Below are 27,707 nucleotides of genomic sequence, written 5' to 3'. Positions count from 1 at the left end.
TGATGTCATTCTAATGGAATCTATATATGTATCAATGGACCTTCACTAGTTCAGTATTCAGTATAAATGGACCTTCACTAGTTCAGTATCAATGGACCTTCACTAGTTCAGTATTCAGTATCAATGGGCCTTCACTAGTTCAGTATTCAGTATCAATGGGCCTTCACTAGTTCAGTATTCAGTATCAATGGACCTTCACTAGTTCAGTATTCAGTATCAGTGGAGCTTCACTAGTTCAGTATTCAGTATCAATGGACCTTCACTAGTTCAGTATTCAGTATCAATGGACCTTCACTAGTTCAGTATTCAGTATCAATGGACCTTCACTAGTTCAGTATTCAGTATCAATGGACCTTCACTAGTTCAGTATTCAGTATCAATGGACCTTCACTAGTTCAGTATTCAGTATCAGTGGACCTTCACTAGTTCAGTATTCAGTATCAATGGACCTTCACTAGTTCAGTATTCAGTATCAGTGGAGCTTCACTAGTTCAGTATTCAGTATCAATGGACCTTCACTAGTTCAGTATCAATGGACCTTCACTAGTTCAGTATTCAGTATCAATGGATCTTCACTAGTTCAGTATTCAGTATCAATGGGCCTTCACTAGTTCAGTATTCAGTATCAATGGACCTTCACTAGTTCAGTATTCAGTATCAATGGACCTTCACTAGTTCAGTATTCAGTATCAGTGGACCTTCACTAGTTCAGTATTCAGTATCAATGGACCTTCACTAGTTCAGTATTCAGTATCAATGGACCTTCACTAGTTCAGTATTCAGTATCAGTGGACCTTCACTAGTTCAGTATTCAGTATCAGTGGACCTTCACTAGTTCAGTATCAATGGACCTTCACTAGTTCAGTATTCAGTATCAATGGGCCTTCACTAGTTCAGTATTCAGTATCAGTGGACCTTCACTAGTTCAGTATCAGCAGACCAGTATTGATGCCTTCAGTGCAGCCAAAAACCTGCATTAATTCTGCATCCCTTAAATATCCCTTAAACATCCCTTAACTATCCCTTAAACATCCCTTAAACTACTTCCCGAGGTAACCCCACGCCACTCCATTATTATCACACACAGACACACCTGCGCCCCTCCGGTCGGCCATTAGTGGGCCAGCCCAGACCTGGCTGTGGTTTCGTAAGCAGCGAGAGCTCTGCAGTACACTATAAAGCTACTGCTGATCTAACCGGGTGACTGTCGTCATCCTCCAGAGCGCACAAAGCACGCAGTAGCCTAGTCATATTTCACCGGCGGATAACGGACACCGGACAGGACATTCCTCTTCACAATGTGAGTTCTCATTCTGCATGTTGCTGCTGTTCAGCGGACTGTTGGGCTAGTATTTATTACTGCATATTGGTTTAATTAAAGCAAATGGGACAATTTGAGTTAGGTTTATTTGTTTGACTGCAACGTGTGTGGGACGAGAGTACTTCTATGGGTATGGTTTTTGAAGTCATTTTTGTAGTTGTATAACAAAATATGAGAAACAAAGTGTAAAGTGGGTGTGACATTGACCTGAGCAGCAAAATGACGCATTGCTTGCGCATCTCACGGAGAGAGAGCGATAGAAAGAGCGAGAGAGCGAGTCTGTTTCTGAGCCACCTCCTCTCATGTTTCGGTCCGCTACATCAATATTAACCGGGTCCTGGCTGAGGAAAGGCAAGCACCGTGTGTCTACCGCATTGAAACGCCACCGTTGGCTCGCTTCCAGCCGTTAAATAACGGTTGCTAGCTGAGTTGAGTAACGGGATTGTTTCTGCCCTGCAGTAGGTCAGTCAGTGGTTGATAAGGATCTAGTTAAGACCATTGGCATCATTATCTTTTCCACCGTGACCTCAGATCGCCTGTTCTGCTGCTGATGCTGTGGCTGGTGCAGAGAGAGAATGACGCTGCAGCAAAATCTCTCTCTCTCTCTATTTCTCTCTTTCTCTCTCTCTCACACACACACACACCTCCCAGCTCTCTCTCCCTCTCAGAGGATAATGTGCCCCATTGTACCTCTGCAGAAAACACCATCACACACACACACACACACACACCATCACACACACACACCATCACAAACACCATCACACACCCTCACACACACCATCACACACACCCACACCCTCACACACAAACCATCACACACACACCATCACACACACACACACACCATCACACACACACACACACCATCACACACACACAAACCTTCACACACCATCACACACACACACACCATCACACACACACACACACACCATCACACGCGATCACATACCATCACATACCATCACACACACCATCACACACACACCATCGTACACCATCACACACACACCAATACACACACATCATCACACACACACCAATAGACAGTGGATATGAACAACTGTGTGTGTCCTCAGGGAGTTGTTCCCAGGGCTGGTGATGCTGGTGGCTCTAATGGTTTCAGTTGGTGCTGAAGGTGGCGTCGGGTAAGACAATCTCTCCTTTTCAATGACACCCCCTTACCGTGTGTGTGTGTGTGTGTGATGGAGTGTGTTAGTAGTGTGTTAGAATGATACACTACTAACAACCTACTATCTCCTGTCCTCTAGCCCCAGCAACAACTCCAGTTTCTGCACCGAGTCAAAGGAATGTCTGGAGTATGAGCTGGTGTGCAAAACAGACGAATATGAGGTGAGTGGACACACACACGCGCGCATACGCACACATACACACACATACACACCTACACCCCATCACACACAGACACACCATCACACGCACATACACACATACATCATTACACGCACATACACACCATTACACACACACACACACACACACACACACACACACAGACGCACACACCATCACACACAGACACACACACACACAGACACACACAGACGCACACACCACCACACACAGACACACCATCACACACAGACACACACACGCACACATACACACCTACACACCATCACCATCACAAACACCATCACACGCACACACCATCACAAAACAGACGAATATGAGGTGAGTGGACACACACACGCGCGCATACGCACACATACACACACATACACACCTACACCCCATCACACACAGACACACCATCACACGCACATACACACATACATCATTACACGCACATACACACCATTACACACACACACACACACACACACACACACACACACACACACACACAGACGCACACACCATCACACACAGACACACACACACACAGACACACACAGACGCACACACCACCACACACAGACACACCATCACACACAGACACACACGCACACATACACACCTACACACCATCACCATCACAAACACCATCACACGCACACACCATCACAAGCACACACACACACACCATCACACACACACACCATCACCATCACATCACACACACACACACCCTTACACACACACACACACACACACACACACACACACACACACACACACACACAGAGAGAGAGAGATGGACACCTGCACCTATATGTTAAAAAGATCTCCTTTAATAATATGTGTGTGTTTGTCAGGTCCGTCACTACAGTCCTACTCGTTGGGTGTCTACGGATGCGGAGGCCTACTTTATGGGGGTGGGAGCAGCCATGGCCTTCAGGAGACTGTTCCAGTATATCACTGGGGCCAACAACGGAGGTAAGAGACTGTTCCAGTATATCACTGGAGGTAAGAGACTGTTCCAGTATATCACTGGAGGTAAGAGACTGTTCTAGTATATCACTGGAGGTAAGAGACTGTTCTAGTACATCACTGGAGGTAAGAGACTGTTCCAGTATATCACTGGGGACAACAACGGAGGTGAGAGACTGTTCCAGTATATCACTGGGGCCAACAACGGAGGTAAGAGACTGTTCCAGTATATCACTGGAGACAACAACGGAGGTAAGAGACTGTTCCAGTATATCACTGGGGCCAACAACGGAGGTAAGAGACTGTTCTAGTACATCACTGGAGGTAAGAGACTGTTCTAGGACATCACTGGAGGTAAGAGACTGTTCTAGTACATCACTGGAGGTAAGAGACTGTTCTAGTACATCACTGGAGGTAAGAGACTGTTCTAGTACATCACTGGAGGTAAGAGACTGTTCTAGTACATCACTGGAGGTAAGAGACTGTTCCAGTATATCACTGGAGGTAAGAGACTGTTCCAGTATATCACTGGAGGTAAGAGACTGTTCTAGTACATCACTGGAGGTAAGAGACTGTTCTAGTACATCACTGGAGGTAAGAGACTGTTCCAGTATATCACTGGAGGTAAGAGACTGTTCTAGTACATCACTGGAGGTAAGAGACTGTTCCAGTATATCACTGGAGACAACAACGGAGGTAAGAGACTGTTCTAGGACATCACTGGAGGTAAGAGACTGTTCTAGTACATCACTGGAGGTAAGAGACTGTTCCAGTATATCACTGGGGCCAACAACGGAGGTAAGAGACTGTTCCAGTATATCACTGGAGGTAAGAGACTGTTCTAGTACATCACTGGAGGTAAGAGACTGTTCCAGTATATCACTGGGGCCAACAACGGAGGTAAGAGACTGTTCCAGTATATCACTGGAGACAACAACGGAGGTAAGAGACTGTTCCAGTATATCACTGGAGACAACAACGGAGGTAAGAGACTGTTCCAGTATATCACTGGGGCCAACAACGGAGGTAAGAGACTGTTCCAGTATATCACTGGAGGTAAGAGACTGTTCTAGTACATCACTGGAGGTAAGAGACTGTTCCAGTATATCACTGGAGGTAAGAGACTGTTGTAGTACATCACTGGAGGTAAGAGACTGTTCTAGTACATCACTGGAGACAACAACAGAGGTAAGAGACTGTTCTAGTATATCACTGGAGACAACAACAGAGGTAAGAGACTGTTCTAGTACATCACTGGAGACAACAACAGAGGTAAGAGACTGTTCTAGTATATCACTGGAGACAACAACAGAGGTAAGAGACTGTTCTAGGACATCACTGGAGACAACAAAATAGGTAAGAGACTGTTCCAGTATATCACTGGGGACAACAACGGAGGTGAGAGACTGTTCCAGTATATCACTGGGGCCAACAACGGAGGTAAGAGACTGTTCCAGTATATCACTGGAGACAACAACGGAGGTAAGAGACTGTTCCAGTATATCACTGGGGCCAACAACGGAGGTAAGAGACTGTTCTAGTACATCACTGGAGGTAAGAGACTGTTCCAGTATATCACTGGAGGTAAGAGACTGTTCTAGTACATCACTGGAGGTAAGAGACTGTTCTAGTACATCACTGGAGGTAAGAGACTGTTCCAGTATATCACTGGAGGTAAGAGACTGTTCCAGTATATCACTGGAGGTAAGAGACTGTTCCAGTATATCACTGGAGGTAAGAGACTGTTCTAGGACATCACTGGAGGTAAGATACTGTTCTAGGACATCACTGGAGGTAAGAGACTGTTCTAGTACATCACTGGAGGTAAGAGACTGTTCTAGTACATCACTGGAGGTAAGAGACTGTTCTAGTACATCACTGGAGGTAAGAGACTGTTCCAGTATATCACTGGAGGTAAGAGACTGTTCCAGTATATCACTGGAGGTAAGAGACTGTTCTAGTACATCACTGGAGGTAAGAGACTGTTCTAGTACATCACTGGAGGTAAGAGACTGTTCCAGTATATCACTGGAGGTAAGAGACTGTTCTAGGACATCACTGGAGGTAAGAGACTGTTCTAGGACATCACTGGAGGTAAGAGACTGTTCCAGTATATCACTGGAGACAACAACGGAGGTAAGAGACTGTTCTAGGACATCACTGGAGGTAAGAGACTGTTCTAGTACATCACTGGAGGTAAGAGACTGTTCCAGTATATCACTGGGGCCAACAACGGAGGTAAGAGACTGTTCCAGTATATCACTGGAGGTAAGAGACTGTTCTAGTACATCACTGGAGGTAAGAGACTGTTCCAGTATATCACTGGGGCCAACAACGGAGGTAAGAGACTGTTCCAGTATATCACTGGAGACAACAATGGAGGTAAGAGACTGTTCCAGTATATCACTGGTGCCAACAACGGAGGTAAGAGACTGTTCCAGTATATCACTGGAGACAACAACGGAGGTAAGAGACTGTTCCAGTATATCACTGGAGACAACAACGGAGGTAAGAGACTGTTCCAGTATATCACTGGGGCCAACAACGGAGGTAAGAGACTGTTCCAGTATATCACTGGAGGTAAGAGACTGTTCTAGTACATCACTGGAGGTAAGAGACTGTTCCAGTATATCACTGGAGGTAAGATACTGTTGTAGTACATCACTGGAGGTAAGAGACTGTTCTAGTACATCACTGGAGACAACAACAGAGGTAAGAGACTGTTCTAGTATATCACTGGAGACAACAACAGAGGTAAGAGACTGTTCTAGTACATCACTGGAGAACAACAGAGGTAAGAGACTGTTCTAGTATATCACTGGAGACAACAACAGAGGTAAGAGACTGTTCTAGGACATTACTGGAGACAACAACAGAGGTAAGAGAGACTGTTCTAGTACATTACTGGAGACAACAACAGAGGTAAGAGACTGTTCTAGTACATCACTGGAGACAACAACGGAGGTAAGAGACTGTTCCAGTATAACACTGGGGCCAACAACGGAGGTAAGAGACTGTTCCAGTATATCACTGGAGGTAAGAGACTGTTCTAGTACATCACTGGAGGTACGAGACTGTTCTAGTACATCACTGGAGGTAAGAGACTGTTCTAGTACATCACTGGAGGTAAGAGACTGTTCTAGTACATCACTGGAGGTAAGAGACTGTTCTAGTACATCACTGGAGACAACAACAGAGGTAAGAGACTGTTCTAGTACATCACTGGAGACAACAACAGAGGTAAGAGACTGTTCTAGTATATCACTGGAGACAACAACAGAGGTAAGAGACTGTTCCAGTATATCACTGGGGCCAACAACGGAGGTAAGAGACTGTTCCAGTATATCACTGGAGGTAAGAGACTGTTCTAGTACATCACTGGAGGTAAGAGACTGTTCTAGTACATCACTGGAGGTAAGAGACTGTTCTAGTACATCACTGGAGGTAAGAGACTGTTCTAGTACATCACTGGAGGTAAGAGACTGTTCTAGTATATCACTGGAGACAACAACAGAGGTAAGAGACTGTTCCAGTATATCACTGGAGACAACAACAGAGGTAAGAGACTGTTCTAGTACATCACTGGAGACAACAACATAGGTGAGAGAGAGAGTGTGTTAATCCTGTGTGTCTGAATTTACACATTTGAGGACATTGTACCTCTACAAAATGCACTGTGTGTCTAAATACTACACACCTCTACATGGATCTGTGTGTCTGTGTGTCTGTGTGTCTCTGTGTCTGTGTGTATGGCTGTGTCTGTGTGTCTGTGTGTCTGCGATTCTGCGTGTCTGTGTGTCTGCGATTCTGCGTGTCTGTGTGTCTGCGATTCTGCGTGTCTGTGTGTCTGCGTGTCTGTGTGTCCCAGGTCTCCAGATGGAGATGACTGCTCCAGTCCTGGTGAGGATCCCTGAGGAGACCAGGATGTGGGAACCAGCCATCTACACCCTCAGTTTCCTGCTTCCAGCAGCCTATCAGGAGAGGACTCCCACACCTACCAATGACAAGGTGAGTCTGGCCGGCTAACCCTCCAATCAGAAACAGGTGGAACGAACACATCACAATTAATATTATGAGGTATGCCGTTTTACCAGAGGTGTTTATCCCAAGCCACTGACAGTAGTAGTGAGTGTGTATATTTATATATATTTCTAGCATGTGAGTGTGTATATTTATATATATTTCTAGCATGTGAGTGTGTATATTTATATATATTTCTAGCATGTGAGTGTGCATATTTATATATATTTCTAGCATGTGAGTGTGTATATTTATATATATATTTCTAGCATGTGAGTGTGTATATTTATATATATTTCTAGCATGTGAGTGTGGATATTTATATATATTTCTAGCATGTGAGTGTGTATATTTATATATATTTCTAGCATGTGAGTGTGTATATTCATATATTTCTAGCATGTGAGTGTGTATATTTATATATATTTCTAGCATGTGAGTGTGTATATTTATATATATTTCTAGCATGTGAGTGTACATATTTATATATATTTCTAGCATGTGAGTGTGCATATTTATATATATTTCTAGCATGTGAGTGTGTATATTTATATATATATTTCTAGCATGTGAGTTTGTATATTTATATGTATATTTCTAGCATGTGAGTGTGGATATTTATATATATTTCTAGCATGTGAGTGTGGATATTTATATATATTTCTAGCATGTGAGTGTGTATATTTATATATATTTCTAGCATGTGAGTGTGTATATTTATATATATTTCTAGCATGTGAGTGTGTATATTTATATATATTTCTAGCATGTGAGTGTGTATATTTATATATATTTCTAGCATGTGAGTGTGTATATTTATATATATTTCTAGCATGTGAGTGTGTATATTTATATATATTTCTAGCATGTGAGTGTGTATATTTATATATATTCCTAGCATGTGAGTGTGTATATTTATATATATTCCTAGCATGTGAGTGTGTATATTTATATATATTTCTAGCATGTGAGTGTGTATATTTATATATATTTCTAGCACGTGAGTGTGTATATTTATATATATTTCTAGCACGTGAGTGTGGATATTTATATATATTTCTAGCACGTGAGTGTGTATATTTATATATATTTCTAGCACGTGAGTGTGTGTATTTATATATATTTCTAGCACGTGAGTGTGTATATTTATATATATTTCTAGCATGTGAGTGTGGATATTTATATATATTTCTAGCATGTGAGTGTGTATATTTATATATATTTCTAGCATGTGAGTGTGTGTATTTATATATATTTATAGCATGTGAGTGTGTGTATTTATATATATTTATAGCATGTGAGTGTGTATATTTATATATATTTATAGCATGTGAGTGTGTATATTTATATATATTTCTAGCATGTGAGTGTGTATATTTATATATATTTCTAGCATGTGAGTGTGTATATTTATATATATATTTCTAGCATGTGAGTGTGTATATTTATATATATTTCTAGCATGTGAGTGTGTATATTTATATATATTTCTAGCATGTGAGTGTGTGCGACCCCCTGCGGGATTTGAACCCAGGAACTAGGCGTTCCTCGCGTTACACTACGCAGGTACACAGTGATGTTCTCAACAGATGATGAATCAAGATGTTCTCTTCTGCTGTACAGTAGACAGCTATGGAGCTGGGGCCGGTCTGCATCTATTATCTATATATCTGTGGGGATAATGCTGTATGATCTATATATCTGTGGGGATAATGCGGTATGATCTATATATCTGTGGGGATAATGCTGTATGATCTATATATCTGTGGGGATAATGCTGTAGGATCTATATATCTGTGGGGATAATGCTGTATGATCTATATATCTGTGGGGATAATGCTGTATGATCTATATATCTGTGGGGATAATGCTTGATTATCTACATATCTGTGGGGATAATGCTCTGTGGTTCTGGAGTTATTTCTATCAGAGGGGATAATGACTTGAATTCTAAGGAATTGTGTCATGTCAATATGTCTGTGAACTAATCCAGGCTGGATGTTATCAGTGATGTTATAATGTGTTATTGTTGTTGGGATGTCTCTCTCTCCAGCTCTACTTTACTGAGATGCCCTCTATGGATGTGTACGTGCGTAGCTACGGAGGCTGGATGTTGTCAGTGACCTCCAGGCTTCACGCTCACCTACTGACCAAGGAGCTGGCCAGGGTCCAGGCTGACTACAACCACACCTACCACTACGGAGTGGGTTACGACAGGTAGGCCTGGACACACACACATATGCACACACACGTTTTTGCTAAACTAATCTCAGATACACACACACACACTATGATCTCATAAATACACCTACACACCTCTCTCTCTCTCTCTTAGTATTGATTCTGTCCTGTGTTTCTGTCTCTCTCTATCTACCTCACTTCCTTTATGAACACCCTCTCTTTCTCTCTCTCTGTCTCTCTGTCTGTCTCTCTGTCTCTCTGTCTCTCTGTCTCTCTGTTTCTCTGTTTCTCTGTTTCTCTGTTTCTCTCTCTCTCCCTCTCTCTCTGTCTCTCCCTCTTTCTCTCTCCCTCTGTCTCTCTCTCTCTCTGTCTCTCTCTCTGTCTCTCTCTCTGTCTCTCTCTATTGATTATTTCCTGTGTTTCTCTCCAGTCCTCTGAAGCTGCTGAACAGACACAATGAGGTGTGGTACGTAGCTGAGGGAGAGGCTGTCTGCTCTGACCCCCAGGAACCAACCCCACCACACACACCTACCCCCACACACACATCCAACGCCACACCCAATGCCACACACACACCCAACGCCTCACACACACCCAACACCTCACACACACCCAACGCCACACACACACCCAACACCTCACACACACCCAATGCCACACACATCCCCTCCAGCACCATCTCTGACTCCCCCTCAGATCTCCCAGCCAACCGGCCACCTACCCCCTCCCAGGCCCCCGAGGTGACCCCCTCTCAGGGCCCGGTGGTCGGGGAGACCCCCTCGGCCAACAGCTCTGACCCCCAGACGGACGGCCCATGGAACAACACTGTGGAGGCCTCCCTGGAGGACACCCCCTCTGATAACGCTGTCGCCGACCCCGCTGACCTCAACCTGGCCTAGTTCTGGAATACTATATATGACCCTGAACAGTAGAGGGGTACGGAGGGCTGCTGTGGTGAGAGAGCTCCTTCAGTTAGATGTCCATTTGGAATTGGGCCCTTGCCTCAGTATTTACTGTAATACACCACCGCCCCCTACTGGTGTCATATGGTTACTACACATATTAGCTTTATTCACCTGCCGCTCACCTGTTATCCATGTTACCACACTGATCTGTTATCCATGTTACCACACTGATCTGTTATCCATGTTACCACACTGATCTGTTATCCATGTTACCACACTGATCTGTTATCCATGTTACCACACTGATCTGTTATCCATGTTACCACACTGATCTGTTATCCATGTTACCACACTGATCTGTTATCCATGTTACCACCCTGACCAATGGCAGCGCTGTAGATCTAACCCTGGCCAATAGCTGCGCTGTAGATCTAACCCTGGCCAATGGCAGCGCTGTAGATCTAACCCTGGCCAATGGCAGCGCTGTAGATCTAACCCTGGCCAATGGCAGCGCTGTAGATCTAACACTGGCCAATGGCAGCGGTGTAGATCTAACCCTGGCCAATGGCAGCGCTGCAGATCTAACCCTGGCCAATGGCAGCGCTGTAGATCTAACCCTGACCAATGGCAGCGCTGTAGATCTAACACTGGCCAATGGCAGCGGTGTAGATCTAACCCTGGCCAATGGCAGCGCTGCAGATCTAACCCTGGCCAATGGCAGCGCTGTAGATCTAACCCTGACCAATGGCAGCGCTGTAGATCTAACACTGGCCAATGGCAGCGGTGTAGATCTAACCCTGGCCAATGGCAGCGCTGCAGATCTAACCCTGGCCAATGGCAGCGCTGTAGCAGTGTGGTAACTTTATTCTCCTTTATCATTATTCATTGTTTACAGATAAACAGTTTTATTTCTGTCACACTGACTAGAAGGTTCTCCACTCGTTGTCGTCTCCGTTGTGTATTTATTTGTCATTATTTATACATGTATTTTCTGTCGTTTGCGAGCAGCTTTTACATTCAGCTTGATATCAGTCGGTAGTGTATAATTGCTCACCATGTTGTCTGTATGACACTATGGTGTGTGCGAAAATGCTTAACTTGTATCATTAGTCAAATAGTCGAAATGTAACAATTTAAAAGTGATAGACTGATGTTTCATCTGTAGATGTACCCGAGAGGGTTTCTGTTAGTCTGGTTGTCATATCTGTCAAGTCTTGAGGATGGCGCAATAAAACCACTAAAACAAACATACTGAGTCATAGAATTATCGCTGTGTGGATTTGGACTTCACTAAACCAGAGTTCATACATTTATATGTCTTCAACACCCTTTGAATGGAGATTGGTGTTTCTTCCAGGACTGGGTTTAATCTGTGTCTGGGACACCAGTTTATAAATGTAAAGTCACAGATCCAGCCTGCATCACATCCGGCTGTGATTGGGAGTCCCGTAGGGCGGAGCACCATTGGCCCAGCGTCGTTCGGTTTTGGCCGGGGGTTTGGCCGTCATTGTGAATAAGAATGAGTTCTTTAACTGACGTGCCTAGTTAAATAAAAAATAAAAGATCAGGAGGGAGCATGTAGTCTGAGGTCAGTTGATGTTCATTCAACCACAGTCTGAGGTCAGTTGATGTTCATTCAACCACAGTCTGAGGTCAGTTGATGTTCATTCAACCACAGTCTGAGGTCAGTTGATGTTCATTCAACCACAGTCTGAGGTCAGTTGATGTTCATTCAACCACAGTCTGAGGTCAGTTGATGTTCATTCAACCACAGTCTGAGGTCAGTTGATGTTCATTCAACCACAGTCTGAGGTCAGTTGATGTTCATTCAACCACAGTCTGAGGTCAGTTGATGTTCATTCAACCACAGTCTGAGGTCAGTTGATGTTCATTCAACCACAGTCTGAGGTCAGTTGATGTTCATTCAACCACAGTCTGAGGTCAGTTGATGTTCATTCAACCACAGTCTGAGGTCAGTTGATGTTCATTCAACCACAGTCTGAGGTCAGTTGATGTTCATTCAACCACATTTAGACTCAAGTAACCCTAGTCAGGATTAAACCTGCTCCTGGATTCATCTCATCTGTGAAAACCGCCCACAAAAACTTGTTTCTCGGCCCCAGATTACATCTCTTCTCCTGGGCCCTGGTATTCATGAAGCGTGTCAGAGTGCTGATCTAGGATCAGGTTCCCCTGCCCATTGAATCCCATTCATTCTAATCTAAAAGACAACATATTATAGATCATAATCCTTTAAAAAAATATACATTTATTTAACCTTTATTTAACTAGGCAAGTCAGTTAAGAACAAATTTTTATTTACAATGACGGCCTAGGAACAGTGGGTTAACTGGTCTAGGAACAGTGGGTTAACTGGTCTAGGAACAGTGGGTTAACTGGTCTAGGAACAGTGGGTTAACTGCCTGTTCAGGGGCAGAACGACAGATTTGTACCTTGTCAGCTCGGGGATTCGAACTTGCAACCTTCCAGTTACTAGCCCAACGCTTTGATTTAACACACGATCAATGCAGCGTCATCTTTAATAACGAAACACTCAGTAAAACACTCAGAAAAACAACATCTCATTGTAGGGTCAGGTTTTTATTATAAATGGAAACGTCAAATGTAATTTAAATTAAACAGAAGAGAGAGAAGCGTCACGTTGTGATGTTCAGGTCAGAATGTGGACTGTGTGTGTTCTGCCAGGTGAGCTGTGTGTTAGTAGTAGAGAGAGGCTACACGTCATGATGTTCAGGTCAGAATGTGGACTGTGTGTGTTCTGCCAGGTGAGCTGTGTGTTAGTAGTAGAGAGAGGCTACACGTCATGATGTTCAGGTCAGAATGTGGACTGTGTGTGTTCTGCCAGGTGAGCTGTGTGTTAGTAGTAGAGAGATGCTACACGTCATGATGTTCAGGTCAGAATGTGGACTGTGTGTGTTCTGCCAGGTGAGCTGTGTGTTAGTAGTAGAGAGAGGCTACACGTCATGATGTTCAGGTCAGAATGTGGACTGTGTGTGTTCTGCCAGGTGAGCTGTGTGTTAGTAGTAGAGAGATGCTACACGTGTGTGTGTGTGTGTGTGTGTGTGTGTGTGTGTGTGTGTGTGTGTGTGTGTGTGTGTGTGTGTGTGTGTGTGTGTGTGTGTGTGTGGTGCGGGTAGGGGGTTCCGTGGTCCTGGAGAGTGTTGTGACGTGAATCAGAGAAGGGAATCACTATATGGGAACTATGGTAATATCACCAGTAGAGACTTTACCTGGAAGAGAGAGAGAGACATTGAGTAGCAAAATCTTTTTTTCAATGTTGTAATATCTCTATCCTCACCTTCCATGGTGGAGCTGGTCTAGTTATTATATCTCTATGTTTACCTTCCATGGTGGAGCTGGTCTAGTTATTATATCTCTATGTTTACCTTCCATGGTGGAGCTGGTCTAGTTATTATATCTCTATCCTCACCTTCCATGGTGGAGCTGGTCTAGTTATTATATCTCTATGTTCACCTTCCATGGTGGAGCTGGTCTAGTTATTATATCTCTATGTTCACCTTCCATGGTGGAGCTGGTCAACACGCTGGTGGAAGACGAGTTGATACCGGACACGGTCATGCCCCCGCCCGATGACACCATCGCAGCACCTCCTGATGACACCGTGGCTGGGCCCCCGCTGGAAACCATTGCGACGCCTCCTGATGACATCAGAGCTGGTCCCCCACCGGACACTATCGCGACGCCTCCTGATGACATCAGAGCTGGTCCCCCACCGGACACCATTGCGACGCCTCCTGATGACATCAGAGCTGGTCCCCCACCGGACACTATCGCGACGCCTCCTGATGACATCAGAGCTGGTCCCCCACCGGACACCATTGCAATGCCTCCTGATGACATCAGAGCTGGTCCCCCACCGGACACCATTGTAACGCCTCCTGATGACATCAGAGCTGGTCCCCCACCTGCTGATGGCGCCGTGCCTCCTGCTGATGGCGCCGTGCCGCCTGCTGATGGGGCCGTGCCGCCTGCTGCTGGCGCCGTGCCGCCTGCTGATGGCGCCGTGCCGCCTGCTGATGGCGCCGTGCCTCCTGCTGATGGCGCCGTGCCTCCTGCTGATGGCGCCGTGCCTCCTCCTAATGGGGCCGTGCCTCCTGCTGATGGGGCCGTGCCTCCTGCTGATGGGGCCGTGCCGCTTGCTGATGGCGCCGTGCCTCCTGCTGATGGGGCCGTGCCGCTTGCTGATGGCGCCGTGCCTCCTGCTGATGGCGCCGTGCCTCCTGCCGTGCCGCCTCCTGATGGCGCCGTGCCTCCTGCTGATGGCGCCGTGCCGCCTGCTGCTGGCGCCGTGCCGCCTCCTGATGGTGCCGTGCCTCCTGCTGATGGCGCCGTGCCGCCTGCTGCTGGCGCCGTGCCTCCTGCTAATGGCGCCGTGCCTCCTGCTGATGGCGCCGTGCCTCCTGCTGATGGCGTCGTGCCTCCTGCTGATGGCGCCGTGCCGCCTGCTGCTGGCGCCGTGCCGCCTCCTGATGGCGCCGTGCCTCCTGCTGATGGCGCCGTGCCGCCTGCTGCTGGCGCCGTGCCTCCTGCTGATGGCGCCGTGCCTCCTGCTGATGGCGCCGTGCCTCCTGCTGATGGGGCCGTGCCTCCTGCTGATGGCGCCGTGCCTCCTGCTGATGGCGCCGTGCCTCCTGCTGATAGCGCCGTGCCTCCTGCTGATGGGGCCGTGCCGCTTGCTGATGGCGCCGTGCCTCCTGCTGATGGCGCCGTGCCTCCTGCTGATGGGGTCGTGCCACTTGCTGATGGCGCCGTGCCTCCTGCTGATGGGGCCGTGCCGCTTGCTGATGGCGCCGTGCCTCCTCCTGATTGGGCCGTGCCTCCTGCTGATGGCGCCGTGCCTCCCGATGGCGCCGTGCCTCCTGCTGATGGCGCCGTGCCTGCTGCTGGCGCCGTGCCTCCTGCTGATGGCGCCGTGCCTGCTGCTGGCGCCGTGCCTCCTCCTGATGGCGCCGTGCCTCCTCCTGATGGCGCCGTGCCTCCTCCTGATGGCGCCGTGCCTCCTCCTGATGGCGCCGTGCCTCCTCCTGATGGGGCCGTGCCTCCTGCTGATGGGGCCGTGCCTCCTGCTGATGGGGCCGTGCCTCCTGCTGATGGGGCCGTGCCTCCTGCTGATGGGGCCGTGCCTCCTGCTGATGGGGCCGTGCCTCCTGCTGATGGGGCCGTGCCTCCTGCTGATGGGGCCGTGCCTCCTGCTGATGGGGCCGTGCCGCCTACTGATGGCGCCGAGCCGCCTACTGATGGCGCCGAGCCGCCTACTGATGGCGCCGTGCCTCCTACTGATGGCGCCGTGCCTCCTACTGATGGCGCCGTGCCTCCTCCTGATGGCGCCGTGGCTGATCCGCTGCCAGACACCATTGCGGGGCTTCCTGATGACAGCATGGCTGGTCCCCTGCCGGACACCATCGCGGCGCCTCCTGATGACAGCATGGCTGCCCCGCCCCCAGAACTGCTGGAGGTGGAGCTAGTGGAATGCATCAACATTGAGCTTCCTCCCGTCCCCACTCCTCCTCCCGAGGATTTCACCTCCAACACAGTGGTCCTGGTCACAACAGCCTTACCTGAGTACATAGACAACCCTGTTAATAAGACCTTTAAAACATCTACATATAAAACAATAGTCCACCCCAGTAGAGTCATATTACCCATAAAAACACCTACATATACAGTGCCTTGCGAAAGTATTCGGCCCCCTTGAACTTTGCGACCTTTTGCCACATTTCAGGCTTCAAACATAAAGATATAAAACTGCATTTTTTTGTGAAGAATCAACAACAAGTGGGACACAATCATGAAGTGGAACAACATTTATTGGATATTTCAAACTTTTTTAACAAATCAAAAACTGAAAAATTGGGCGTGCAAAATTATTCAGCCCCCTTAAGTTAATACTTTGTAGCGCCACCTTTTGCTGCGATTACAGCTGTAAATCGCTTGGGGTATGTCTCTATCAGTTTTGCACATCGAGAGACTGACATTTTTTCCCATTCTTCCTTGCAAAACAGCTCGAGCTCAGTGAGGTTGGATGGAGAGCATTTGTGAACAGCAGTTTTCAGTTCTTTCCACAGATTCTCGATTGGATTCAGGTCTGGACTTTGACTTGGCTATTCTAACACCTGGATATGTTTATTTTTGAACCATTCCATTGTAGATTTTGCTTTATGTTTTGGATCATTGTCTTGTTGGAAGACAAATCTCCGTCCCAGTCTCAGGTCTTTTGCAGACTTCATCAGGTTTTCTTCCAGAATGGTCCTGTATTTGGCTCCATCAATCTTCCCATCAATTTTAACCATCTTCCCTGTCCCTGCTGAAGAAAAGCAGGCCCAAACCATGATGCTGCCACCACCATGTTTGACAGTGGGGATGGTGTGTTCAGCTGTGTTGCTTTTACACCAAACATAACGTTTTGCATTGTTGCCAAAAAGTTCAATTTTGGTTTCATCTGACCAGAGCACCTTCTTCCACATGTTTGGTGTGTCTCCCAGGTGGCTTGTGGCAAACTTTAAACAACACTTTTTATGGATATCTTTAAGAAATGGCTTTCTTCTTGCCACTCTTCCATAAAGGCCAGATTTGTGCAATATACGACTGATTGTTGTCCTATGGACAGAGTCTCCCACCTCAGCTGTAGATCTCTGCAGTTCATCCAGAGTGATCATGGGCCTCTTGGCTGCATCTCTGATCAGTCTTCTCCTTGTATGAGTTGAAAGTTTAGAGGGGCGGCCAGGTCTTGGTAGATTTGCAGTGGTCTGATACTCCTTCCATTTCAATATTATCGCTTGCACAGTGCTCCTTGGGATGTTTAAAGCTTGGGAAATCTTTTTGTATCCAAATCCGGCTTTAAACTTCTTCACAACAGTATCTCGGACCTGCCTGGTGTGTTCCTTGTTCTTCATGATGCTCTCTGCGCTTTTAACGGACCTCTGAGACTACCACAGTGCAGGTGCATTTATACGGAGACTTGATTACACACAGGTGGATTGTATTTATCATCATTAGTCATTTAGGTCAACATTGGATCATTCAGAGATCCTCACTGAACTTCTGGAGAGAGTTTGCTGCACTGAAAGTAAAGGGGCTGAATAATTTTGCACGCCCAATTTTTCAGTTTTTGATTTGTTAAAAAAGTTTGAAATATCCAATAAATGTCGTTCCACTTCATGATTGTGTCCCACTTGTTGCTGATTCTTCACAAAACAATACAGTTTTATATCTTTATGTTTGAAGCCTGAAATGTGGCAAAAGGTCGCAAAGTTCAAGGGGGCCGAATACTTTCGCAAGGCACTGTATAACAATAGTCCACCCCAGTGGATCAGTCATATTACCCATAATAACATCTACATATAAAACAATAGTCCACCCCAGTAGAGTCATATTACCCATAAACACATCTACATATAAAACAATAGTCCACCCCAGTAGAGTCATATTACCCATAAACACATCTACATATATAACAATAGTCCTCCCCAGTAGAGTCATATTACCCATAAACACATCTGCATATAAAACAATAGTCCTCCCCAGTAGAGTCATATTACCCATAAACACATCTACATATAAAACAATAGTCCTCCCCAGTGGATCAGTCATATTACCCATAAACACATCTACATATAAAACAATAGTCCACCCCAGTAGAGTCATATTACCCATAAACACATCTACATATAAAACAATAGTCCTCCCCAGTAGAGTCATATTACCCATAAACACACCTACATATAAAACAATAGTCCTCCCCAGTAGAGTCATATTACCCATAAACACATCTACATATAAAACAATAGTCCTCCCCAGTAGAGTCATATTACCCATAAACACACCTACATATAAAACAATAGTCCTCCCCAGTAGAGTCATATTACCCATAAACACACCTACATATAAAACAATAGTCCTCCCCAGTGGATCAGTCATATTACCCATAAACACATCTACATATAAAACAATAGTCCTCCCCAGTAGAATCATATTACCCATAAACACACCTACATATAAAACAATAGTCCTCCCCAGTAGAGTCATATTACCCATAAACACATCTACATATAAAACAATAGTCCTCCCCAGTAGAGTCATATTACCCATAAACACATCTACATATAAAACAATAGTCCTCCCCAGTGGATCAGTCATATTACCCATAAACACATCTACATATAAAACAATAGTCCTCCCCAGTAGAGTCATATTACCCATAAACACATCTACATATAAAACAATAGTCCTCCCCAGTAGAGTCATATTACCCATAAACACATCTACATATAAAACAATAGTCCTCCCCAGTAGATCAGTCATATTACCCATAAACACATCTACATATAAAACAATAGTCCTCCCCAGTAGAGTCATATTACCCATAAACACATCTACATATAAAACAATAGTCCTCCCCAGTAGAATCATATTACCCATAAACACATCTACATATAAAACAATAGTCCACCCCAGTAGAGTCATATTACCCATAAACACATCTACATATAAAACAATAGTCCTCCCCAGTAGAGTCATATTACCCATAAACACATCTACATATAAAACAATAGTCCTCCCCAGTAGAGTCATATTACCCATAAACACATCTACATATAAAACAATAGTCCTCCCCAGTGGATCAGTCATATTACCCATAAACACACCTACATATAAAACAATAGTCCTCCCCAGTAGAGTCATATTACCCATAAACACATCTACATATAAAACAATAGTCCACCCCAGTAGAGTCATATTACCCATAAACACATCTACATATAAAACAATAGTCCTCCCCAGTAGAGTCATATTACCCATAAACACATCTACATATAAAACAATAGTCCTCCCCAGTGGATCAGTCATATTACCCATAAACACATCTACATATAAAACAATAGTCCTCCCCAGTAGAGTCATATTACCCATAAACACATCTACATATAAAACAATAGTCCTCCCCAGTAGAGTCATATTACCCATAAACACATCTACATATAAAACAATAGTCCTCCCCAGTAGAGTCATATTACCCATAAACACATCTACATATAAAACAATAGTCCTCCCCAGTAGAGTCATATTACCCATAAACACATCTACATATAAAACAATAGTCCTCCCCAGTAGAGTCATATTACCCATAAACACATCTACATATAAAACAATAGTCCTCCCCAGTAGAGTCATATTACCCATAAACACATCTACATATAAAACAATAGTCCACCCCAGTAGATCAGTCATATTACCCATAAACACATCTACATATAAAACAATAGTCCTCCCCAGTAGAGTCATATTACCCATAAACACATCTACATATAAAACAATAGTCCTCCCCAGTAGAGTCATATTACCCATAAACACATCTACATATAAAACAATAGTCCTCCCCAGTAGAGTCATATTACCCATAAACACATCTACATATAAAACAATAGTCCTCCCCAGTAGAGTCATATTACCCATAAACACATCTACATATAAAACAATAGTCCACCCCAGTAGAGTCATATTACCCATAAACACATCTACATATAAAACAATAGTCCCCCCCAGTAGAGTCATATTACCCATAAACACATCTACATATAAAACAATAGTCCTCCCCAGTAGAGTCATATTACCCATAAACACATCTACATATAAAACAATAGTCCTCCCCAGTAGAGTCATATTACCCATAAACACATCTACATATAAAACAATAGTCCTCCCCAGTAGAGTCATATTACCCATAAACACATCTACATATAAAACAATAGTCCTCCCCAGTGGATCAGTCATATTACCCATAAACACATCTACATATAAAACAATAGTCCTCCCCAGTAGAGTCATATTACCCATAAACACATCTACATATAAAACAATAGTCCTCCCCAGTAGAGTCATATTACCCATAAACACATCTACATATAAAACAATAGTCCTCCCCAGTAGAGTCATATTACCCATAAACACATCTACATATAAAACAATAGTCCTCCCCAGTAGAGTCATATTACCCATAAACACACCTACATATAAAACAATAGTCCTCCCCAGTAGAGTCATATTACCCATAAACACACCTACATATAAAACAATAGTCCACCCCAGTAGAGTCATATTACCCATAAACACATCTACATATAAAACAATAGTCCTCCCCAGTGGATCAGTCATATTACCCATAAACACACCTACATATAAAACAATAGTCCTCCCCAGTAGAGTCATATTACCCATAAACACACCTACATATAAAACAATAGTCCTCCCCAGTAGAGTCATATTACCCATAAACACACCTACATATAAAACAATAGTCCACCCCAGTAGAGTCATATTACCCATAAACACATCTACATATAAAACAATAGTCCTCCCCAGTAGAGTCATATTACCCATAAACACATCTACATATAAAACAATAGTCCTCCCCAGTAGAGTCATATTACCCATAAACACACCTACATATAAAACAATAGTCCTCCCCAGTAGAGTCATATTACCCATAAACACATCTACATATAAAACAATAGTCCTCCCCAGTAGAGTCATATTACCCATAAACACATCTACATATAAAACAATAGTCCTACCCAGTAGATCAGTCATATTACCCATAAACACACCTACATATAAAACAATAGTCCTCCCCAGTAGAGTCATATTACCCATAAACACATCTACATATAAAACAATAGTCCTCCCCAGTAGAGTCATATTACCCATAAACACATCTACATATAAAACAATAGTCCTCCCCAGTAGAGTCATATTACCCATAAACACATCTACATATAAAACAATAGTCCTCCCCAGTAGAGTCATATTACCCATAAACACATCTACATATAAAACAATAGTCCACCCCAGTAGAGTCATATTACCCATAAACACATCTACATATAAAACAATAGTCCACCCCAGTAGAGTCATATTACCCATAAACACATCTACATATAAAACAATAGTCCTCCCCAGTGGATCAGTCATATTACCCATAAACACATCTACATATAAAACAATAGTCCTCCCCAGTGGATCAGTCATATTACCCATAAAAACATCTACATATATAACAATAGTCCTCCCCAGTAGAGTCATATTACCCATAAACACATCTACATATAAAACAATAGTCCTCCCCAGTGGATCAGTCATATTACCCATAAAAACATCTACATATATAACAATAGTCCTCCCCAGTAGAGTCATATTACCCATAAACACATCTACATATAAAACAATAGTCCTCCCCAGTAGAGTCATATTACCCATAAACACACCTACATATAAAACAATAGTCCTCCCCAGTAGAGTCATATTACCCATAAACACATCTACATATAAAACAATAGTCCTCCCCAGTAGAGTCATATTACCCATAAACACATCTACATATAAAACAATAGTCCTCCCCAGTAGAGTCATATTACCCATAAACACATCTACATATAAAACAATAGTCCTCCCCAGTAGAGTCATATTACCCATAAGCACATCTACATATAAAACAATAGTCCACCCCAGTAGAGTCATATTACCCATAAACACATCTACATATAAAACAATAGTCCTCCCCAGTAGAGTCATATTACCCATAAACACATCTACATATAAAACAATAGTCCTCCCCAGTAGAGTCATATTACCCATAAACACATCTACATATAAAACAATAGTCCTCCCCAGTGGATCAGTCATATTACCCATAAACACATCTACATATAAAACAATAGTCCTCCCCAGTAGAGTCATATTACCCATAAACACATCTACATATAAAACAATAGTCCTCCCCAGTAGAGTCATATTACCCATAAACACATCTACATATAAAACAATAGTCCTCCCCAGTAGAGTCATATTACCCATAAACACATCTACATATAAAACAATAGTCCTCCCCAGTGGATCAGTCATATTACCCATAAACACACCTACATATAAAACAATAGTCCACCCCAGTAGAGTCATATTACCCATAAACACATCTACATATAAAACAATAGTCCTCCCCAGTAGAGTCATATTACCCATAAACACATCTACATATAAAACAATAGTCCACCCCAGTAGAGTCATATTACCCATAAACACACCTACATATAAAACAATAGTCCTCCCCAGTAGAGTCATATTACCCATAAACACATCTACATATAAAACAATAGTCTGCCCCAGTAGAGTCATATTACCCATAAACACACCTACATATAAAACAATAGTCCTCCCCAGTAGAGTCATATTACCCATAAACACATCTACATATAAAACAATAGTCCTCCCCAGTGGATCAGTCATATTACCCATAAACACACCTACATATAAAACAATAGTCCTCCCCAGTAGAGTCATATTACCCATAAACACATCTACATATAAAACAATAGTCCTCCCCAGTAGAGTCATATTACCCATAAACACATCTACATATAAAACAATAGTCCACCCCAGTAGAGTCATATTACCCATAAACACATCTACATATAAAACAATAGTCCACCCCAGTAGAGTCATATTACCCATAAACACATCTACATATAAAACAATAGTCCACCCCAGTAGAGTCATATTACCCATTAACACATCTACATATAAAACAATAGTCCTCCCCAGTAGAGTCATATTACCCATAAACACATCTACATATAAAACAATAGTCCTCCCCAGTAGAGTCATATTACCCATAAACACACCTACATATAAAACAATAGTCCTCCCCAGTGGATCAGTCATATTACCCATAAACACATCTACATATAAAACAATAGTCCTCCCCAGTAGAGTCATATTACCCATAAACACACCTACATATAAAACAATAGTCCTCCCCAGTGGATCAGTCATATTACCCATAAACACATCTACATATAAAACAATAGTCCTCCCCAGTAGAGTCATATTACCCATAAACACATCTACATATAAAACAATAGTCCACCCCAGTAGAGTCATATTACCCATAAACACATCTACATATAAAACAATAGTCCTCCCCAGTAGAGTCATATTACCCATAAACACATCTACATATAAAACAATAGTCCTCCCCAGTAGAGTCATATTACCCATAAACACATCTACATATAAAACAATAGTCCTCCCCAGTGGATCAGTCATATTACCCATAAACACACCTACATATAAAACAATAGTCCTCCCCAGTAGAGTCATATTACCCATAAACACATCTACATATAAAACAATAGTCCTCCCCAGTAGAGTCATATTACCCATAAACACACCTACATATAAAACAATAGTCCTCCCCAGTAGAGTCATATTACCCATAAACACATCTACATATAAAACAATAGTCCTCCCCAGTAGAGTCATATTACCCATAAACACATCTACATATAAAACAATAGTCCTCCCCAGTAGAGTCATATTACCCATAAACACATCTACATATAAAACAATAGTCCACCCCAGTAGAGTCATATTACCCATAAACACATCTACATATAAAACAATAGTCCTCCCCAGTAGAGTCATATTACCCATAAACACATCTACATATAAAACAATAGTCCACCCCAGTAGAGTCATATTACCCATAAACACATCTACATATAAAACAATAGTCCTCCCCAGTGGATCAGTCATATTACCCATAAACACATCTACATATAAAACAATAGTCCTCCCAGTAGAGTCATATTACCCATAAACACATCTACATATAAAACAATAGTCCTCCCCAGTAGAGTCATATTACCCATAAACACACCTACATATAAAACAATAGTCCTCCCCAGTAGAGTCATATTACCCATAAACACATCTACATATAAAACAATAGTCCTCCCCAGTAGAGTCATATTACCCATAAACACACCTACATATAAAACAATAGTCCTCCCCAGTAGAGTCATATTACCCATAAACACATCTACATATAAAACAATAGTCCACCCCAGTAGAGTCATATTACCCATAAACACATCTACATATAAAACAATAGTCCTCCCCAGTAGAGTCATATTACCCATAAACACACCTACATATAAAACAATAGTCCTCCCCAGTGGATCAGTCATATTACCCATAAACACATCTACATATAAAACAATAGTCCTCCCCAGTAGAGTCATATTACCCATAAACACACCTACATATAAAACAATAGTCCTCCCCAGTAGAGTCATATTACCCATAAACACATCTACATATAAAACAATAGTCCTCCCCAGTAGAGTCATATTACCCATAAACACACCTACATATAAAACAATAGTCCTCCCCAGTAGAGTCATATTACCCATAAACACATCTACATATAAAACAATAGTCCTCCCCAGTAGAGTCATATTACCCATAAACACACCTACATATAAAACAATAGTCCTCCCCAGTAGAGTCATATTACCCATAAACACATCTACATATAAAACAATAGTCCTCCCAGTAGAGTCATATTACCCATAAACACATCTACATATAAAACAATAGTCCACCCCAGTAGAGTCATATTACCCATAAACACATCTACATATAAAACAATAGTCCTCCCCAGTAGAGTCATATTACCCATAAACACATCTACATATAAAACAATAGTCCTCCCCAGTAGAGTCATATTACCCATAAACACACCTACATATAAAACAATAGTCCTCCCCAGTAGAGTCATATTACCCATAAACACACCTACATATAAAACAATAGTCCTCCCCAGTAGAGTCATATTACCCATAAACACATCTACATATAAAACAATAGTCCTCCCCAGTGGATCAGTCATATTACCCATAAACACATCTACATATATAACAATAGTCCTCCCCAGTGGATCAGTCATATTACCCATAAACACATCTACATATAAAACAATAGTCCTCCCCAGTAGAGTCATATTACCCATAAACACATCTACATATAAAACAATAGTCCTCCCCAGTAGAGTCATATTACCCATAAACACATCTACATATAAAACAATAGTCCTCCCCAGTAGAGTCATATTACCCATAAACACATCTACATATAAAACAATAGTCCTCCCCAGTAGAGTCATATTACCCATAAACACATCTACATATAAAACAATAGTCCTCCCCAGTAGAGTCATATTACCCATAAACACATCTACATATAAAACAATAGTCCTCCCCAGTAGAGTCATATTACCCATAAACACATCTACATATAAAACAATAGTCCTCCCCAGTAGAGTCATATTACCCATAAACACATCTACATATAAAACAATAGTCCACCCCAGTAGAGTCATATTACCCATAAACACATCTACATATAAAACAATAGTCCACCCCAGTAGAGTCATATTACCCATAAACACATCTACATATAAAACAATAGTCCTCCCCAGTAGAGTCATATTACCCATAAACACATCTACATATAAAACAATAGTCCTCCCCAGTAGAGTCATATTACCCATAAACACATCTACATATAAAACAATAGTCCTCCCCAGTGGATCAGTCATATTACCCATAAACACATCTACATATAAAACAATAGTCCTCCCCAGTAGAGTCATATTACCCATAAACACATCTACATATAAAACAATAGTCCACCCCAGTAGAGTCATATTACCCATAAACACATCTACATATAAAACAATAGTCCACCCCAGTAGAGTCATATTACCCATAAACACATCTACATATAAAACAATAGTCCTCCCCAGTAGAGTCATATTACCCATAAACACATCTACATATAAAACAATAGTCCTCCCCAGTAGAGTCATATTACCCATAAACACATCTACATATAAAACAATAGTCCTCCCCAGTAGAGTCATATTACCCATAAACACATCTACATATAAAACAATAGTCCACCCCAGTAGAGTCATATTACCCATAAACACATCTACATATAAAACAATAGTCCACCCCAGTAGAATCATATTACCCATAAACACATCTACATATAAAACAATAGTCCTCCCCAGTAGATCAGTCATATTACCCATAAACACATCTACATATAAAACAATAGTCCTCCCCAGTAGATCAGTCATATTACCCATAAACACATCTACATATAAAACAATAGTCCACCCCAGTAGAGTCATATTACCCATAAACACATCTACATATAAAACAATAGTCCTCCCCAGTGGATCAGTCATATTACCCATAAACACATCTACATATAAAACAATAGTCCACCCCAGTAGAGTCATATTACCCATAAACACATCTACATATAAAACAATAGTCCTCCCCAGTAGAGTCATATTACCCATAAACACATCTACATATAAAACAATAGTCCACCCCAGTAGATCAGTCATATTACCCATAAACACATCTACATATAAAACAATAGTCCTCCCCAGTAGAGTCATATTACCCATAAACACATCTACATAAATAACAATAGTCCTCCCCAGTAGAATCATATTACCCATAAACACATCTACATATAAAACAATAGTCCTCCCCAGTAGAGTCATATTACCCATAAACACATCTACATATAAAACAATAGTCCTCCCCAGTAGAGTCATATTACCCATAAACACATCTACATATAAAACAATAGTCCTCCCCAGTAGAGTCATATTACCCATAAACACATCTACATATAAAACAATAGTCCTCCCCAGTAGAGTCATATTACCCATAAACACATCTACATATAAAACAATAGTCCACCCCAGTAGAGTCATATTACCCATAAACACATCTACATATAAAACAATAGTCCTCCCCAGTAGAGTCATATTACCCATAAACACATCTACATATAAAACAATAGTCCACCCCAGTAGAGTCATATTACCCATAAACACATCTACATATAAAACAATAGTCCACCCCAGTAGAGTCATATTACCCATAAACACATCTACATAAATAACAATAGTCCTCCCCAGTAGAGTCATATTACCCATAAACACATCTACATATAAAACAATAGTCCTCCCCAGTAGAGTC

General features: G+C 42.6%; 2 protein-coding genes and 2 long non-coding RNA genes across 10 annotated transcripts in view; 3 read left to right on the top strand and 1 right to left on the bottom strand.

The window, feature by feature from the left end:
- The first annotated feature begins 941 nt into the window (after positions 1-941).
- On the top strand, positions 942-12,011 carry LOC110485399 (heme-binding protein 1). The gene is made up of 7 exons (XM_090195135.1): positions 942-1,300; positions 2,404-2,472; positions 2,596-2,677; positions 3,544-3,664; positions 7,527-7,666; positions 9,732-9,895; positions 10,290-12,011. Coding segments are annotated over exons 1-7 (1,047 nt in total). The 5' UTR covers positions 942-1,298; the 3' UTR covers positions 10,759-12,011.
- A 156-nt stretch (positions 12,012-12,167) lies between these two features.
- On the top strand, positions 12,168-12,883 carry LOC149978698 (uncharacterized). The gene is made up of 2 exons (XR_016485624.1): positions 12,168-12,352; positions 12,769-12,883. It is a non-coding gene; the product is annotated as an uncharacterized LOC149978698 (long non-coding RNA).
- A 121-nt stretch (positions 12,884-13,004) lies between these two features.
- Positions 13,005-13,915, top strand: LOC149978697 (uncharacterized). Its single transcript, XR_016485623.1, has 2 exons — positions 13,005-13,527; positions 13,711-13,915. It is a non-coding gene; the product is annotated as an uncharacterized LOC149978697 (long non-coding RNA).
- Positions 13,347-27,707, bottom strand: part of LOC118940260 (uncharacterized) — a 28,864-nt gene continuing 14,503 nt past the window's right edge. The window contains exons 8-11 of one of the 7 annotated variants that reach the window (XM_090195132.1): positions 14,835-16,364; positions 14,682-14,729; positions 14,304-14,537; positions 13,347-14,015 (exon numbers count right to left, since the gene is read on the bottom strand). In XM_090195132.1, the coding sequence (XP_090051258.1) occupies positions 13,975-14,015; positions 14,304-14,537; positions 14,682-14,729; positions 14,835-16,364 (1,853 nt within the window). In that variant the 3' untranslated portion in view covers positions 13,347-13,974. Of the gene's footprint in view, positions 14,016-14,303; positions 16,365-27,707 lie in introns of all 7 variants that reach the window. The other 6 variants (XM_090195134.1, XM_090195130.1, XM_090195131.1 and 3 more) reach the window with 6 other exon arrangements.

Source organism: Oncorhynchus mykiss, chromosome 13 (assembly GCF_057628025.1).
Source record: "Oncorhynchus mykiss isolate SJ-2025 chromosome 13, ASM5762802v1, whole genome shotgun sequence".
Lineage (NCBI taxonomy): Eukaryota > Metazoa > Chordata > Actinopteri > Salmoniformes > Salmonidae > Oncorhynchus > Oncorhynchus mykiss.
Note: the sequence above shows the minus strand (reverse complement) of the source record. Positions and strands in the feature narration are given on the sequence as shown.